Here is a 19,214-nt window from a genome sequence, read left to right as displayed (position 1 = left end):
AGAGGGAAAGTAAAGAAATTTGATCGTTCATCATTTGATGCTTCATATTGGCTTGCTGCTAATATTTGCGGAGGATCAATCTCGAGTCACACAAACAATGAAATGAAAGCGAAATAAGTACATCGCGTTCATTCATTATACCGGTGGCGGTCCATTCGGATAAAAGGCAATCGGCGTAAAGCTCCTGGCGAGATTATTGGAGAGTGTACAACTGTAGTCCTCTTCTGCAGACGGTACCAACGATGCGATGCCAAGCAATAACAGCATTAGAGCTTGTATCGGTAGAGAAACTCGAAGGACTCTTCCTAGGAAACGATATCCACGCGCCAGTACTGATCGGTTGTTTTCGTCACCACTAAAACAAGTTTCAATAATGAAAAATTAAACAGAGTTTTTCGATGGAACAGAGGTATTTTATTACAATAGGATTTTATTTATCAGTATAATTCGGGGAGAGAGATATGCCGCTATGTAATATAATTTATACAGTGCCCTGATGAAAATATTCTATTGAACTTATAGTATTTCCATCAGAGTGATCGAAAATTACTGTATAAAGAAGAATTATTTAATATATTTATACATATTATAAAATAATAGAGAGAGAATACAATCAAAATAATTAAAAGGAACATAAAAATATAAAAAAACTTGATATTATAATAAAAAAATTTTCACACTTATTGTATTTCATTTTAATTATTTAATATATTTATGTGGATCTTATTGTTAATAATCCTTCGTTACAGTAATCAAAAACATCATTTTTGTTTCTCAAAATAGAATCAAGTTTTTTTATATTAAATTTTTTTTACTTTTAATTATTTTAATTATCATCAAGATGGTATACATATTTTATGGAATTGATGAACCATAGGATTCTCTTGTCTCTGCTGTGACACGATAAATAAAGTTTTACCACAATGCTAATCTACAAATATTATGCAATAAAAGACGGAAAAAGAAAATAACATACTTTGTGCTGGTAGTGTGAGGCTGATCAGTTCCAGAGGCAGCTTCGTCGAGTAGCTACAGTTTAACAAAATAGAAAACAATAAGATACTGTGCAAGTGATTACTACGGATAATTTAGGCGGAGAAGCGTCATCCCTCTTAATAAATAGAAAATTAAATTTACATGTCCTTTAATCATTGGACGAAGCTTCTCCCCTTGAAAAGTTAATTCGTGTGATTTTATTAACAATACATTGTGCAATAATTTACAATAAATACCTATATAGAAATATAAATAAAAAAGCAAATATACCATTTTTCTCAGTGATATGAAGGTGATGATTGTAAAAACTATAAGATGCAAATACTCGAATTTTTTTATACATCAATATTTAAAACTTGTATTTTTTAAGAAAGAAAAGAAAAGTAAGTTGAGAACAAAACTTTTACTATACTGAAATGTCAAGATTATGATTTATGTTTAAAAAAACTAGTTCAACACGAATCGTAGTGATAAATGCTCGCTTTTTTAGAGAAACAAAACAAAAAAAATGCGCCTCAACAGACACGATAGTACGTGCCCAGTATGTTTATCAACAAACAAACTTTCTTCACTAGATAGTTTTACTTGATGCAAATTTTTTTATTAAATCTTTAATTACTTTTGTTGAGATTTTTATAATATTATATATATATATATATATATATATATATATATATATATATATATATATATATATTACGTATCATGCGAAATTTGCTTCAGGATATATGTATAAGCTCGATAGTAATATTTATAGATTAATGAAATTATACAATGGTTATTGTTTTAATTAGACATAAATTTGTCAGTATAAATAATTTAACTTACGTCATGTGAAAGAGATGCGAGAGATGTTGATGTAGTGGCGAGACCAACATCTCGCGGGTCCAGCCCAAGAGCAGCTCCCAATTTAAGAGTATAAATACCGGTTAATCTTCTTAACGATTGCAGTCTTAATCGTAGTTCCTGTAAACGTGTTCTAGTTTCTGCTTGTTCATCTAAAAGATGATTAGTCGCTTCTTGTAACGATATCACTCGTGGCTCGCAACGCTCAAGATCGTTTCGCAATTCCCTAAAATAAAAATAAAATAAGTATTTTTATATGAAAATATATTCTTTTTGATATATTGCATTTACAAGTACTAATAAGATACATTTATAATTTTTACCTAAATTTATTATATTTTACTTCTATAACATTGGTAGATTCAGTCAGATCAATCGGTTCGCTGTCTCGAATACTAATTTCGGTGCGCTCGAGCCAAGCTAACAACTCCTCTATAATGCTATAAAACTGATGATTTGTCATGAGAGCATGTTGCAACTGTTCTTGCCACTGCACGGCAGCTGTACAAATTTTTTCCCATCGTTTGTTTGCCACAGACAATCGATCGCGAAGCTCTTTCGCACGTTCCATATCCTCGGTATGATCGGCCAAGTGAGCGCCGACTATATTCAAACTTGTTACAATACTCTTGTGGCTATCAAGATCAAGTAAAAATTCGCGATGATCTTGAATCACGTCTTCCAGTTGTTCTATGTCGCTGGGTGGTGAATGCTGTTCACTTTGCGTACCTTCAGCATACTCTAACCATTTGTCCAAACGCCAGAAGTCATTGTCCAGCTGAGCCCAATTACGGCGAGAGCATAGTGGACATGTCAATCTGCCATTATCGCTGTAAAAATTATAATTATCATCTTTAATGTAGTTAAAATATATTTTTTTTAATCGTAATTTAAACAAATTAGACAAATATTTTATGAATGTTATTTATTATATAGGTAACATATATGCTTTATAAATATGAGTTTTGTATTTTTGTAAATAATAAAATTTTTACAATTTATTTAATATTTGCTGAGTATTAATATTTATGAAAGCATATTAGATTTATTATACATAAGATGTATAATAAAGGATTTTTTATAAGTTTTTTTTTTTAAAGACTTTTTGAAAACATATTTCATAATAATTATTGTCTCTTATAACAACTCTTACTTTGGCAATACATTTAGAATTTTTACATAGTTAGTTACTCACTGATCACATGGAAAAGCATATGCATCGGTGATGGGCGATCTGTATGGAATAATGGATAGGTATGATTTTAGTAGGTTTAATATACTATAAGCATTATCATCTGTATTAAAAAGTTATACAAAGCGATATTAATGCGTTTATACTGGCGAAAAAAATTAAAAATTGAAGCAATAATAGAAGTGTTTACAAAACTATTACAAATAGTACAATAATCAACTTTTATTTCATTTATTATTTATTAGGTGTTAGTAGCATGGAAATTAAAAAAGATAGTGCGTCTGAGAATGGATAATATATTTATTTATTTATAGTTACCCGAAAAAGATGGACTTACGTAATTATATAAGATAATATATCGCTATATTATATGATCTTATGTGCATTTTTTTCTCGGGTATATTATATATATTATTTTTAGTTTAATTATATTTATATAATTTTATATAAAATATTGTTGAAAATAAATATCAAGTATATATGTATAAGAAATAATAATGTATGTGTACATATGCAGAAAATATTGAAAATTGTAGTAACAAACAAAACGGAGATGATTTTTCATGCAAATGTAAATTGAAATTAAAGTAGATTAAAATTTTTTTATACAAGATTTCTCAAGAAGATTAACTTTGAAGATCCGTCGAGCACATGAGCACTTGAATAATAACAAGAATTAGCACAGGATATACACAATTATTTCTGTTTATTTTTGCAAAGAATTCTAAACAATCAGTTCACGCGTCTTTAATTCATCGAACAATATTTTCAATTATTCGTAATTTAGTAAAATAAATGCATTATTGAAACTCGTTTAAACATTGAAATGAAAAAAAAAAAACAACTTTACCTGAGCTCTCTGATTTGCTGTTCACGTGTTCTTGCTAATGCAAGGAGTGTATCGTATCGAGCTATTAGTGTTGCTACTTCGCTACTTTTAGCAGCTCCTAAATTCAGTTTGTCATCTTCCATGAGCAGAGTATGAAAGTGGCGTACCAGTTCTATCGAAGACTGGCAACTTCCAATCAGTTTAGCCTGCAATAGGCGCGTTAACTTATAATAATTTTCAGGGAAATATCAAAAAATATTCTTAACATTTTTATTTCGTTCTAATTAATTTTCTGACTAGTTTTAATTATTTGAACACGCAATTACTCTAACTTCTGACGTTTTTTAATTTCATGACTTCCTCAATCTTCCATTTCTTAAACAGATTCTTACGATAGAAAAAATAAATTGATATATTCAATTAAAATCATATTAAATTGTATAGGTGCGCGTTCGAATTTAATTGTAGTAAATGTGTACGTATATAAGAACAAAATTAACTGATAAAAATCTTACGATAGTTTTAGCAGCTGCATTGAGTCCAGGACCGGAAACAGGATCAGGCGTCACCGCCGCTTCCAGAGTGTTCAAGGCATTATTGCATTCATTTAAGGCAGCCTCTAATTCCATCAGATAAGCATCGCACGAGGTCATTTTGATAAGTCTCGGTAAAGTATCTACCTGAACCGCGGTGTCTTGTTCGAATTTTAATGTCTCTACTTGCACCGCTTCGTCAACTTCCGATCTCTCCTGCATCTCCAAGTCCGTTTTCAGCACGGTTACCCGCTCTTTAATATCTTGCCACAATAATTGATATTCGTCTACGAGTTCCTGAATCGCGGCCACGTCATCAGAATTACTCTCCTGCATGACCCGCAACGCTAGCTCATCCGCTTTTCGCAGTGTGACATTTTGAGTATCGAGCTCTTCCTCGATCTCCCTTAACTGTTGACGCCTTCGTCGCAGAGATGATTTCTGTTCGGGAGTAGCGAGATGCTGCATCTGCGTTAAGCGAACGTCTACTTGCGTCAGGCCTACGACCGCGGCGCCATGCATGTACACGAACTCGCGATAAGTCTTCTGTTCTTGTTGAAGGCTCGGGATAATGGCATTGATTTTCATTCCGACAGCCAACCACCTGTCGATGATCTTCCTCGTCTCGCTCGTGAGCGATCTGAAATTATCAGGATCCAGTCCGGACTTGGCTAACCGTCCAAATGTTTGCTCGAGAATTTTCAAAGCTTTTTGATGCGCCTCAATATCTCTAGCGATTGACTTAGCTTTCTCCATTAACTTCTCTGATTCTTCCTTGGAGATTTCGGTAAGATTTTTTTCCAGCTCTGAGAGAGACTTTTCCGTCTTGGATAGCCAAGGTTCATACTCTTGTTTAGTTTTATCTAATTCTTGCAACATTTTCCAAATCATTATGATTCTTTTCTTACGCTCAGTGGATTTGACGCATACGGCTTTCCATCGTCTTTCCAGATAGTTCATGCCGTTCTTTATCGCGTCTGTATTAAAAGAGGCTTTCCATGTGTCACAATCATTCAGCAGGATCTCGCATAGATTCAACACTTGGCTGATATTACCGCTTTCGGCCTCAATCGAGGTTTTGAGGTATTTGTGATCTTCGAGTTTCTTATCGATGCTTTTCTGCATGGGTTTTTCGATTATAAGAGTTTCCGATAATTGACCCTCAATGCCTGTCAACCATGTTCGTAAATCAACTATTTTCTTTAACAACAAGTTCATCGTTTGAATTAGATCGACTAGCTTGTTAGCTCTCGCTTTGCCGTCGATCATCAGTTGATTCCATTTTTCATTGACTTCGGCCAAGGATCGTTGGAGTTTTGCTTTCTCCGTCTCTTCAGCTATGTCTATCAGCTCCTGTCCAGTATTTTGCAACCATTCGAGTTCGCGCTGCTTCAAACTCATCTCCGCTTGCAACTCACTTGCGAGTCGCTTTACCGTCTCCTCAGGCTCGTCCAACGCTGTTGTATTGTAATCTTGCATGCGGAGCGTGGTGTCTTCCATCCATGACAAAAACTTGTTTAGCCTATTTTCCCATCGACCATGAAGATTGCAACGTTCTGCAAGTCTGTACGCTAGTAGGGCTAATTGATATTCAAGGTCGCCGTATTGTTGCGACAGAAGTGCATCGTGCTGGTTTAGCGTCTTCATGTCGCTCGGACTTAGGCATTCCCTCAACTGTTCCGTGACGACACCGAGAGATTCGAGATTACGTTGTGCATCAGCTAGACGAATTCTCAAGTGTTGAAGTGAGTCTAATTGTTCCTTTGTCTTGAATAGGCTCGTCGGTTTCGCGTGAAAAGCCGCACTCAGCGCCTGACTGATTTCTTGGAAGATCGAAGTGATTACGCTGGACTGTTCGATGTGTTCTTCATACAGCTTTTGCACTCTCTGAACAAAATCCCTCCAGGTCTCGAGGCCGGCGCGCAGATTGGCAATCCGTTGCGTATTCGCGGCGTGTTCCATGCGTATCGAGACGGCCAATGCCTCCTCACAATTAGTCAGGAGGTACTCTTGCTGCTTTTGAAGAGACTCTATCTGAGTCTCGCCGGTTGGTATCTTATCTAATAACGCCTGAATTCTTTGTAGGATCTTGTCGAGTCGTCTCAGGTGAATAAACTGTAAGTGCAAACGTTGCCGTTCTCTCTCGACTTCTTTTAGCCAAGCTAATAACTTACTTTGATCCAGCCTGTACTTATCCCAGGCGGATATTCTGTCGCGCACCACCGCATGTCGTTCTAGTATTCTCGCCAGTGTCTCGTTGTGCAGATTTGTCAAAGCGTTGAATTGCTCGGCGATCGACCTGTCACGCTCTTCCTCTTGTCGTACCGTTAACATGACATTTTGCTGCTCAGGTAGAAGTTTCCGATGAATCTCACAGAGATTTCGATGTTCCGATAAACCATTGTAATCACTTGGCACGCCGGTTGACAGGAAGTCCTGCACATGTGTCAGATATTCCTCCCAGAGTTTCAGTGCGGCGATTACGTCCTGCGAGCGGATCAATCGCGTCGACAAACGATGATACTGTTGGAAGGTTTCTTGAAACACACGCTGCCATAATTGGATCACTTCAACCACTGATGGTTCTTGCACAGACATATCTAACGCGCGATCCTTGATGAATTGAAGCTGCGGTTCAGTTCGAGTTAAAGCGAGGAGATGGTTCCGCAGCACTGTCAGCTGCTCATTAGATTCGCCCTGACCCACCGTCATTAGGTTCTGAAAATTGACGGATAAGCTCTTCTGATTACGATTGTTGACTGGGACAGGTTCTTAAAAAATAATTAAAAAAAAAAAAGAAAAAAACGAATAAATGTGAATAAATTTGATGTACGCAATTTAATTCACGAAACTTCGGCAATGAGCTTCAGTAACATAACGTGATTTATGCCCAGACTCGTTAAGCGTACAGTTTTAAAAAATTTTGAAGAAATCATGATTTAATAATGCGATGCATTTTCTTCGCAAGTGTGACTGTATATAATCGCTTTTATATACCAATCAACGTTGACAATAAGCGCTATGAATTTGCGTTGAAAAATGTAACTCGACGCGACACCAGTTCTCAAGTTCGAAAGTTTCGGCCGATGCTATGTGCACGGGGCGTTGCAGCCATTCAGCTGTTGCAGATTTCGTGACTGATGTAATTGCCACCTCGGGTTAAGCCCTTCGGCCTTGACATAACAAATTGTTTCGGAACTACTGCGATTAAAATATAAACGCGCGTGCGAAGCGATGATCGAGGTTGTGCCAAGCACCAAGAACTGACGGACGCGTTAATACATCAGACTAAAGCGGCCTAACGCCGCGGGTCTAACTATCACTTTCTAAGTACCGGGAAATGTGTACATCGATCCTTGAAAAATATTTTAATTGTCAGATATTTGAGGAAGGTCTTGTTCTCCAAGGTTTTGAATTCGTTTATTCGCACATGTATAATAGAATATGCTGGGATAATTAACTAACACGCTGGCTACACTTCCTCGTAAAAATTTTGTGAAATTATATCGTCATATACGTATATAATAAAAAAATTGAAATCTCTTTCGTTCCTTATAATTTAATAAATCCGCCGTTCTCTCTTTTTTTTTATATTTTATTATATTCTAATTTTTCTTTTCTAGCTTATATTTAAAGCAGAAAAATTAAAATTTTCTTTAATCTTTATACACATATATTATTATAACACTAATAATGATTGAATGTCTCATATTATAACAAAGAAATTTGATTGACATATGATTAGACAGAAGCAAGAGCATATGATTGAAAAAGTCCACATACCTGTTGGACCGAGTCGAGAAAATTTTTCGTCTGACATAGATCACCACGGGCGAGCTCTTGATTGAGAACATGAGCATCTACCGTATCCGCGAGAGACGACAAGGTTTCCCGAACATCCTCAAGTCGTTGACCGAGTGCTTCGACTTCGCAATGAAGCGGTCCATCGGCGTTCAGACCTACGTCTGAGGCTATCTGTGCTACTAGACCGCGTAGTTCCGCCAGTCTCTCTTTGTGTTCCGCCAGTGTCTCCTCGCAAATCTGAGATAAATACAAAATTCAACTCAAGATTTAACGCCTGCGTATTAATTTATACATATACAATTATATATAATAATTAATAACATAACATTAAGTAAAGAAATTAATATCCTCATATAAAATATAATTTAAATTTCTTGGCCAGACGTCGATGATTTTTTATGCGTAAGTTTTAAGGAACTTATGCCGGTTGAAGAAATGGGATCATTATTAAATATATATGAAAGCAAAATAAAAAATATCAAGGGTCTGAATAACTCAGTTGTAAAAACACTTGCTCGGCGAGCGAAAGATTCGAGTTTGATTTCCGAGTCAGCGTTTTCACACCAATGTTTTTTTAATTTACATTCTTTAGTTCCCTATTTAATCACCTTTTTATCACACTGAGAAAAATTTACTCCGTTGCAGAACTATTCAGTTTAAAAAAAAATTAATTGAAATTTACTGCCATCCGCGTCTTTTTCTTTCTGTGGCTCTTACTCTGACCGAGGAATTTATAATATAATTATTATCAATTTTATTAATATATTAATTATTATAAATTTAATTATGTAGAAATTTCTCGGGCTGGTTCAAAACGCAATCAAGCGAGATAGATCGAGAACGAATGTAGAGTTTACTGTAGGAAACATGTGTTTATTCTTCTTTATCGGTATTTATAGACGCATGTAGTATGTATTCATTATTTCTCCCATATGGGAGATTAGGGAACAAAGTTTACTATAAAGATGCTATTCTGTATTTTCCTGGAATCTATCACTATATATATATTTTATACTTTATTGAGAAATATAAACATTTTTTATTTCAGTGATTAAATAAATTAATGTTCTAGATGCATATAATATTATCAGCAATGAGACAAGATTTTCATATTCGCATAAGCGCCTTTATTTAAATACATTTATTTTGACAGATGTGGCATTAATTTATTTCGCAATATGCAAAAGAGTTATTAGATTCTTTTAATATCATTTATGTTCATGAATATTTTGTAGTATTTTATTCTCAATATATCACATTTGAACTTTTCAAGCTTCAAACAAAGATAAATTTTGATGATATGTAATTTTTTTATCAAAAATTATTATTTATGAAATCTGTAAAACAAATATTAAAATTTTTTTGTTTTATTAAATAAATGATAAATTTTTACAATTTTTACAAAAATTTTGACAATTTTTGTAAAAATTTGGTTCTTATCATACAATCGTTGAATTATTCAAAATTTTCGTGTAATATTAATATTAAAATATGAAAAGTTAATGTATACTTTTAAAAAATTTTTAATCAAAATTTAATCTAATCCAGTTTGTTTTTTCTTTTATACAATTATTCTTATATCATTGCGATAGGAGTGACGAGATAAAAATATGGACTCGATGATGATACGCGCGCGATTTTCGCAGCACTAAAGTTATTTCTGTCGCATTGTTATATTTGGCAGGAATCTCCGGTCTGTAACGGACAATCATGACTTTTCGCAGCTTTTATTATTTCCCTCTCCACCTGTCATTGTATTACCTTTATTTCTTCCGGCGTGCACATATCTTTAATCCAGGTTGTCACTCATGCTTTCTGCTTTTTAATGCGCGTTCTTATAAAATAATGCTCCAATAAAACTAAATGTACACATGCGCCGCTATACAGTTTCCCGACGTCTGAACACATGGTCCGTATTGTCGATGCGTATTCATAAACACGCATACACTGTCATACCCACACGCGCATATACACACATTTACACATCATGGACGCGCATCTGCTCTCACATTCTCTGGCATGCTTAACAAATACGGCGGGAGTGTTTAAAAATCTTCGCGATAAGGCGGTACGATAACAGAAGCGTATGTTCGCGACGAGATAAATGAATTTGAGAGAAACTTTGAAGAACTTTGAAGAAGCGTATCGAGAGTGTAGCTGGATGCTGTAAACGCTGCAACGCCCTGAATCAGACTGGCGTAGTCTACGAGGGATCGATGCGCGCGTCCGTATGGCTAACCCTCTTGCCCCCTATTCTCTCAACGACCTACCCTTGGCTAGCCAATATGTCTGTGACTACATGAGCGAAAGTGAGCAAGGAATGATGATGATGATGAGTCAAACTTCTACTCTTGTTCGTCCCTTTTTTGTATGTCACGGTAGCGTTCTATAGCATACAGTAGCGATATTATGCTATGTGCGCGCACGTAATAAAGAATGACACTACGCGTTTCTTCATTCAAGGGATGATAATTTGTTTATCGTGAAAAAAAAAAATTTTAGATATTTCAAGTTGTGCATAAGATACAAATTATAAAAATGTTAAATATTTCTTAATATATACAAAACATTTAAATATATATATTATTTTATTGATGAAAAAATGAATTGCATTGACTCAAAGATCAACAAGATAAACAAAAAATACTTATATAAGAATTGATTTTATCAATATTATATATTATATGCGACTCGTACTATTTAAAATATACGTAATATAAAAAAATCAGCGTTTAAGTATAAACACAGAAAATTATTGTCTCAGCTGGGATATTATTTGTCAAGTATCTTATCAGGTGAACAGCCATTGATTAGCTGCTCTTGCAGATATATCCTAAAGTTAGCGTTCATTTCTCTCATAATTATTCATTAAATGTAAAATAGACGTGTATAATTAAACTTATCATTTATCAAAACATCCTCTATACATATATAAGCATCAATAATTTTCGATTATAAGCAATTGAAAAAGAAGAGTTTTCTTAAACTTTGCAGAGTTGAAAGATTAACGAAATCACATTCTTCATAATTTTAAGTGAAATTTATTTAAATTACTTATCGGCATTAGCAAATTTCCTTATGTATCTTTCGTTTCCGGAAGACTTTTGAAAGTAAACAACTCTCAAAATAAATGCTTTTCATATTTAACTTATGACAGTGGCAAAAAGTCTAGGTCAGCATCACCTACCTTGACCTGCTTGACTGCTTCCTCCGGTGGCAAGTTTACCACAGTGTTCATTTGAGTGTCTACCCAGGCCTTTACCGCAGCACTAGAGTCCCTGTATTGTTGCCAGAGCCTGCACGCGTGCTGATATCTGGTGCAAAGGGCGTTTAATTCGGCCCTTGTGTCTTCCCAAGCCTGTACGGCTTCATTTACTATGGCATCGACTCTCTCGCGGACTTCTACGGCACAGCTCTCCCGCAAAGGCTCGGCAGCAGCACGTAATTCGTCAATGAGAACTTCTCGGGCACCCAAATCACCATTTAGACCCTGTTAATTAGAAAAAAAAAAAACAGAAAAGGGTATGTTTAATATTTGCAAATATTGCCACAAGTATTAGAAATTGATGCTCTAATTTTAATGAGATTACACAATTAAACAAAAAAAAAAAAAACATAAGAACAAAATGATAGAATTAATATAATATAAATGTCAAAATTAAAAAATGTTTTTATTTTTGAAAAAAAAATTTTATACATATTTTAAATTTTTGATTATAAATTCATATTCAGTGAGAATGCCTTTTAGTTTAAATAAATATATAATTAATAACTATTTAGTTAAATCTTCAATGAAATCTAAATCGTACTTTTTTCACAATAGATCTCGTATGATAGATTAATAATAAATTTGTCAAAAATAATTTTCGAATATAGAACGTTACGATACTTAGTAAGATTGATGATAGAAATAGAACTCATTTATATAATCCATTTTTTTCGTACTATTCATATATTTTGAGAATAAAAATAAAAATATAAATTATATTTTGTCTGCTAAAAGCTTTGCGTGACAGACAATTCAAAGAAAGTATAGGCATGTGGGTTCTGCTTTAAAACTCGCTATAAATAAATTGGCGACATACCGCAACACCTCAAACCATATATGCGCACGGGATGTCTCGAGGCTTACATGAATTCGGTCAGAACGTGGTCAAAATAATTCTATGTCGCGTATACTTGAGTTCGTTCACCTCTCCACAAATTTTCCAATGAAGATTATACGTGGAAATTGTGTCTTGCGTCAAATATGAATTTTTATTAAATATAACAAATCTATGACGCCAAAAAATATTTTTTCTAAATTTTTTAAAATAATTTATTCGTACAAATAAATAAATAAATTATGTTAGCCACTTATGATTCATATTTTATTGCGCTTTGTTCGCTTCTATACATTGTATGTAAAACTAAATTCATACAATTATATTAATATTAATAATATTAATAATATTAATTGATAATTTATGTTACTTTTCCGACGTTCTGCAATTCTGGCAAGACACAAAGATAAGCCGATAGCCAGTATAAGAAAAGGAAATTATATATATACACTCGGATAGCCGCGACAACTTGAAACGTGGGTTTACCTCGTGTCATAGTTTGCATACCTACCGTATCATCACGTTATATCATTAATAATTTTAGACGTTTATCTCTCTCTCTCTCTCTTTCGTAATTATTTTAAAAATAAATTAGAGAAAGCGTTAGAGAGCTGATAAACGCTTCATATCTATTACATTAAATAAAATAAAATTCTCAAATATATTCATCTATGAAGTGTACATTACCGTTACATTGCCACAATCGCGAAGATCATCTTATCACTGGAAGATCTTACAAAAAAATTACATCTTATGCATTTACATCATTAGTCAATTGAAGTGATTGTATCAGAAACTCAAGAAATGTTTCACATTATTTGCAATTAAACAACGTTACAGTTAATTATATACAATTATAATGCATCATTGCAATTTTTGCATCATTATACACATTATTTTAATTTATTTTCCGAAGAAAGAATCGAATGAAGTTTTTATATAGAATTAACATTAAAATTAATTTCGTTTAATATGACGTTTTCTTCATGTTGAGTATATCTGTTGTTGATCGTTTGTAATGTCAATTGATCGTACAAGGAGAGAACCAGATAGTGTACGAATGTCGCTCAACTTTAAATATGTTTTAGTACCTTTACTAATTCATGAACAAGTGGTACCACGCACTATTTAAGCATTTGCAAGAAATTTGCATCAAATGTTTCTGTACTTTTGAGTCCTGCTTTTTCCAATTTCTTTTTTTTTATGTAAATTTTTACAAAATGTGCGTTTAAGACAAATGCACGCGGAGTAAAGAAAATTTTATTTTATGACTATTAAATTTAATGTTAATAATTTAAATTTAATACTTTATACACGCATACTTTAATGCTTGCAAAAAATATAAATTCGCAATTTTATTAAAAACTCCAAGATGCATACAATTTCCTTAAAAATTTGTCCAGATTAATTTCTGCACTAGTCATTGTACGACACGTTACAAACAAACTGTTGACTGAGATGAGCTGTTCGACCGACAATGAAGTGAACCAAACGGTCAAATTTAAAACGAGAACTACCAGTTCCTATCCTAAATCTCCCAGACAGAAAATAACGAAAATAACAATTTTCGCAGATAGCGAATACAACTGCATTATAACTGAGTCCCCGGCAATGAAAAAACTTTTACGTAGAAAAGCACCGACTGGTTATATAATATAACGTGGAAATAAAATTTGCTTTGCAAAATTTTTTAATTTAAAAATAATTTTGGAGTTTTTAATTAGCGTGGGGTTAATTCTGAAATATATTTAAAATTGAGGGAAATGTGTACACTATCTGGTCTTATCCTCGATAGACATATCGTGACAAACATGTTCAACAATTTCACATGATCATGACAAAAAAGTCATAATAATAACTATATATTTAATTGTCATTTATTTTGAGGTCGACAACATAGAGATTCATAAATTATGCATGCACATATTCTTTGCTTTACGTACATTATTTTATTACAGGCAACCTGTTGCTTGTAACCACTGCACGCTCTATAATGTATGCTGGTTTAATACTTATTATATATCGATATATATATGAAAGTGTATAGGTTTGCTTTAGGTATGTTTCATTCCGCGATGCATGAATAACGCAACGGTATTGCGTACAAAATAAAGAACGGATGCGATCGAATGGAAATAAATTCTTACGAAATTATTTTCTCGCATGCATTCATATGTGGAGAATAACCGACCATCTTCGAGACAACATATTAATAAAAATCATGAATAAAAATCGTAATTTACTGAGAATAAAATATTAATAAAGTTAGTAAATATTATAAATAGTCGGCAAAGATTTTACTGAGTTTTTTTAACGATAAGAATGATAAGATTGCTCTGCAAAGAACTAGGGGAAAGAGCCCATTCATGCAAACCTCTAAATAAGCATATGTGTGTCGTAAGAATAATGTATAAAATCATAATTCATAAAGAAGCAAACATGTGTAATAAATAATTCTTTTCTTATACAAACTCTCATAGAATAATTAGCCATGCCCTTTAAAAAGCAGCAGCATTTATGATAGTCTCGCACAAATGTATGTATGTATGTACATACATCCGGTTTTTTTCTTTTGCAGATAGTAAATGCGTTTATTTTGTGGCAATGAAGCGTTTAAATAAAAATCACCAATTGATCTATTAAGCACGAGAAACACAGAACAATATTTTTGATTATATAAAAATGCAACTGATTTTAATTATCACATTACATTTTCACATTATATTTGTTGTTGATATTGTTGAAAACATCTTGAGTCATCGAAGACATTACGTTGAATCGTCACTATAAAACGGCGCGTTCTTTTCACTCCAACAATTCTGGCATCATATCAATTTTCTGCAGAAATGCAACTCCGGAAATCCTGTTCCGACTATTCTTCGTGCAGTCTCGATCGTTCTGGCACGTAACGCGGAGCGGAAACGTTCTGTGTCACTCAGGAAAACACTCGCTATCTACATTACCTTGAAGCTATTTATTGTGCTTCGTCTTTGTCGTGAAGTTTCAATTTAGATAGAAAATTGCGCGAGTTTGTGAAGAGTTGCGAGGTCTCATTCGAGCGACTTGCAAATGATACGCGTTTATCTGTCGTTGCGACCGAGCGATAATACAGGTCAAAATATCCAACAACACGCTTTGAAATATTATTTATATGAGTCCACAGAGATATTCTCGACAGCGACGTAAACGTGACCGTGGATCTAGCGGTACTGATAGCCGCCGCGGCGATAACGCGCCTCTCAAGCCTGAACGAGTGAGTGCGAGAAAGCGACGCCTGCGCGTAACGCGTGTGTATACTCTTATATTTGTAGATCTGCTAATTAACGTTTGAATCATGAAATTACAACAAGAAGAATTTAATTGACTATCTATAAGTCTCGAGAAAAATTATTTAAAAATTTAGAAATTGGTCCTAATTCGTGTTCGCTTAATTTGATGCTTCTGATTAAACAGCGTTCATTCGTTTGTAGCGAATAAAAAATATATCACATTGATATTTCATAAAAAAAGTTATAAGAAGCTAGTAATATTATTGATTAATTTCTCAATCTGATAAGCAAATCATATCGTTTTATTGTTACACGGTATACAATGTAGGAAAATTGTATGACTTACCTCTAATCGTTCGGTAGCCTTTAGTAATCTCTCGTAATCGACGGAGCCTTGGACGGTTAATAGCTCCATCATATAATCCGCTTCCTGGACAGATTGCTGCACTATTTCCAACTGCTTTTCGAATCGTCGCCACAACTCCAATCTATTCGTCAGTAATGAGAGCAGTCGCGTACATCTTGATTCAAGTTCGGTGTGTACATCCTGTATGTTGGATAAGTCTCTTTCTATGCCTACCGGCGATACTGTTACTCTCATCGAGGTCGGCAACTTATGCAGCATTTGTCTTAACGCCATTAGATCTTGCCAGAGAATCGCCAACTCATCTGCGACTGATTGACATTGATTAACAGCCGCGGCCACCAAATCGCTTTCTTGTTTTTCGCTGCCCTCGCATTGATCCAGTACTGCCGATAATCTTTTGTAAGCCTTTCTAAAGCGATTTAATCCACGTTGAAGAACTTGAATTTTTTCTCTGAGTAGTTGCGCCGAATCTAGCTCTTCACTTATCTGTCCCTCGATACAACGAGCCGATGATAACAAGAATCCGACTCTTTCGCTTTCTGCTGCTGGTAAAAGACCCAAGCGACCTATTTCATCTTGAATCAAAGAGATTCTGTCGAATAGAACAGTGAGTCTCTCGATATACAAGTCGAGTTCCTCTTTCGTCTTTAATACTCCATAAAAACTGTTGATAGTCATTCGTAATTCGTTCAGCTCCTTTTCGAATAGCTTCAGTTTCTCGTTCGATGAGATCTCCTCCGAGGAAATGCTGCGAGTGACATCCATTTGAATTTCGTTGATTTTATTACTAATCTCATTCCAACGATCTTGCAATTCGTAATGGAATTGTCGCTGTAATATTTCGTCTGACAAAGGTATAATTCGTAAAGCTTGCTCAAAGCAATTGTCTGCTTCATTACGCATGTTGTTGTGAACCTCATATTGTGCCTTCAATTCCTGCAAGCGTAATAACATTGATACAAAATTTTTTAAATATAATTTTAATGTGGGTACCAAATTTAATTTCTAGCAGAGATGAGACTATAAAGTTTTCTTTAAAAAAACGAAGTTAATCTTTATATCTTTCCTATATTTAGATTTATAAAAAAAAAATTATTAATATTAGATTATTTCTTTTTCAAAATCCAATTTTGTTTGAAGCATCATTGTTGACATCACTGAGTTTTAAAAATATTTATGCGTTTATTATTTAAAAAAAATCCTACATATATATTATATATTTATATGTACATATACATGTACACATATAAAGACTGTTTTGTACTAAAATTCTCAGATAAAAACGCTTGATAAAAAATGATAACGATGATAACGATTACATAAGATTTCCGTTTTCCAATTTTAATTGTGCTAAAAATACGTCTCTCGAACATGTGCCTCCGATGGCGATGGCACGAGGCCAAATGCGTTGGAAAAACGTGACCCAAATGCATGTGCGAGTATAGCCCAGCAATAAATATTTTTGTTGGATTATCGTATTATAAATAGATATTATAAGATTCCAGAAAAAGATCGAAAGTGCTTACCCAGAACTGACGCATGGAACTTCCTGAGGGATCGCGTAACATGGCAAGCTCCTTCTCAGCCGTTGTCATCCATTGTTCCACACGATTCATCAATGTCTCTTGGTTATTCCAACTCTCTCTAAAAGCCAGTAGCCTTCTCAAGGAAGATTCAATGTTGTCTTGCAATTTTACGATCACGTCTAAAATTTCAGCGTAATGATCTTCGGGATCCTCGATGTTGATGAGATCACGGAGACTACATGCCACGTCGAATAATTGAATTAAGCGTGCACGATGGGTTGCTACATCTGATGATAGAGACTAAAATATAACAAATTAACAAGTTATTAAATTTTTGTGATAATTAGACTATATAGATTTTTTGTTAGTATCGCGAGAGCAATAATGCTTTTTGTAGTTAGAATTTAGCCGTTTAAGCGCCACGTGGTAAGAAATGTCAGATGTAAAATAATATCTATTCTAAATGATATAAAAAATAGTTCTATATATATATTTTTTATCCACATCTTATAAAAAAATAAAAACAAATATAAATTATTTAGATTAAGTTAATTTAAAAAAATATTTTATTTGTGTATTTTATTATTAAATTATATATATGTTATAAAATAAAATTAAACTTAAAAGATACCGCCACATATTAAGATTAGATTTGTCAGTATATATTTTAATTTTTCAACAATATATAAGTTTGAGTAATATCAAGTTATTATAAAATACAGAATAAAGAGGGGGAAATATCTCTTTTTATAATTATTTTAATAATAATTAAATTATAATTCTTGATATAAAAATATATTAAAATATATATTTGCACTTGTACAGAGATAATTGTATATAATGTGTAGGTATTATAAATGTAATGGAATTAATATAAAATTACTAACCTGATATAAAGAGATGTATTGATCGTAATCGGTCGAGGTCACTGTTTGAAGATCAGGGACACGTTGATGTGCAACTTGAAGCCATCCTCTCTCTTCTTTCACACTTTGCTCCAGTAGCATCCATCGTGACGCGGCCAATGCCATTTGTTGCGCTCTTGAAGCCGCTTGATCGAGCAACGCAGTTGCTTTATCATGAAGCTCTTTATGCAGATCTGAATGTTTGGCTCTGGTTTCGGGATCTAGATTGCCCTCCAGCGATTCGAGAATCGCGCGACAATGATTTAAATTGACGAAGAATTTTCTGTGTTTCTGCATCTCCTCTTGAAGATATTCCAGGCTCATCACAGATATCGGACTGTCTAGCAGATTTTCAGCGATATCGGTAATTTGTGCAAATTCCTGGAGTGTTTGCTCATATTCCTCAGCTAAGAGAAGCAATTGGAGAAGACGCTCTCGTTCGACGTCTACATTATGCCCGATGATCTTCGTCATTTCGTGTGCGGCGTATGTTTCATCAGGTATAATCTTGCCTGGATAATCGCGCAATAATTCGTGAGTGATATTGATAAGCTTACTCGTCTTCCACATATGACAACGATTTGTGTTCTCCAATTTATCGAGTTCCTGCAATTTCCAACGTGTGGAATTTTCACTTTCAATTATATAATCAAGCTGTTTACGTTGCTCGTCGATTAGCCTGTAACAAAAATTAAATATTTTAATAGAAAAGACAAAGAATTGTTAAACAATATTAAAATTATTAAAATTATTTGAATTTTCTCTCTCTTTCTCCCTTTTATTATTTCGGATTTTACTGTTTTCTTATTTTATTTCTAAATTTAGCTTACAAACAAAATATAAC

The 19,214-nt window shown here is 33.8% G+C and overlaps 1 protein-coding gene across 1 annotated transcript in view; it reads right to left on the bottom strand.

Moving 5' to 3' along the window:
• Positions 1–135: 135 nt before the first annotated feature.
• The window catches only part of LOC126850961 (muscle-specific protein 300 kDa-like), a 40,389-nt gene continuing 21,310 nt past the window's right edge, over positions 136–19,214 (bottom strand). Inside the window, exons 12-22 of the mRNA XM_050594451.1 lie at positions 18,353–19,049; positions 17,466–17,765; positions 15,919–16,875; positions 11,388–11,690; positions 8,180–8,437; positions 4,379–7,114; positions 3,885–4,069; positions 2,166–2,672; positions 1,825–2,068; positions 977–1,029; positions 136–355 (exon numbers count right to left, since the gene is read on the bottom strand). Coding sequence (XP_050450408.1) covers positions 136–355; positions 977–1,029; positions 1,825–2,068; positions 2,166–2,672; positions 3,885–4,069; positions 4,379–7,114; positions 8,180–8,437; positions 11,388–11,690; positions 15,919–16,875; positions 17,466–17,765; positions 18,353–19,049 — 6,460 coding nt within the window. The remainder of the gene's footprint in view (positions 356–976; positions 1,030–1,824; positions 2,069–2,165; positions 2,673–3,884; positions 4,070–4,378; positions 7,115–8,179; positions 8,438–11,387; positions 11,691–15,918; positions 16,876–17,465; positions 17,766–18,352; positions 19,050–19,214) is intronic.

The sequence above is a fragment of the Cataglyphis hispanica genome, chromosome 7, assembly GCF_021464435.1.
Source record: "Cataglyphis hispanica isolate Lineage 1 chromosome 7, ULB_Chis1_1.0, whole genome shotgun sequence".
Taxonomy (NCBI): Eukaryota; Metazoa; Arthropoda; class Insecta; order Hymenoptera; family Formicidae; genus Cataglyphis; species Cataglyphis hispanica.
The sequence above is the reverse complement of the archived record's forward strand: the minus strand, read 5'-3'. Positions and strand labels throughout refer to the sequence as shown.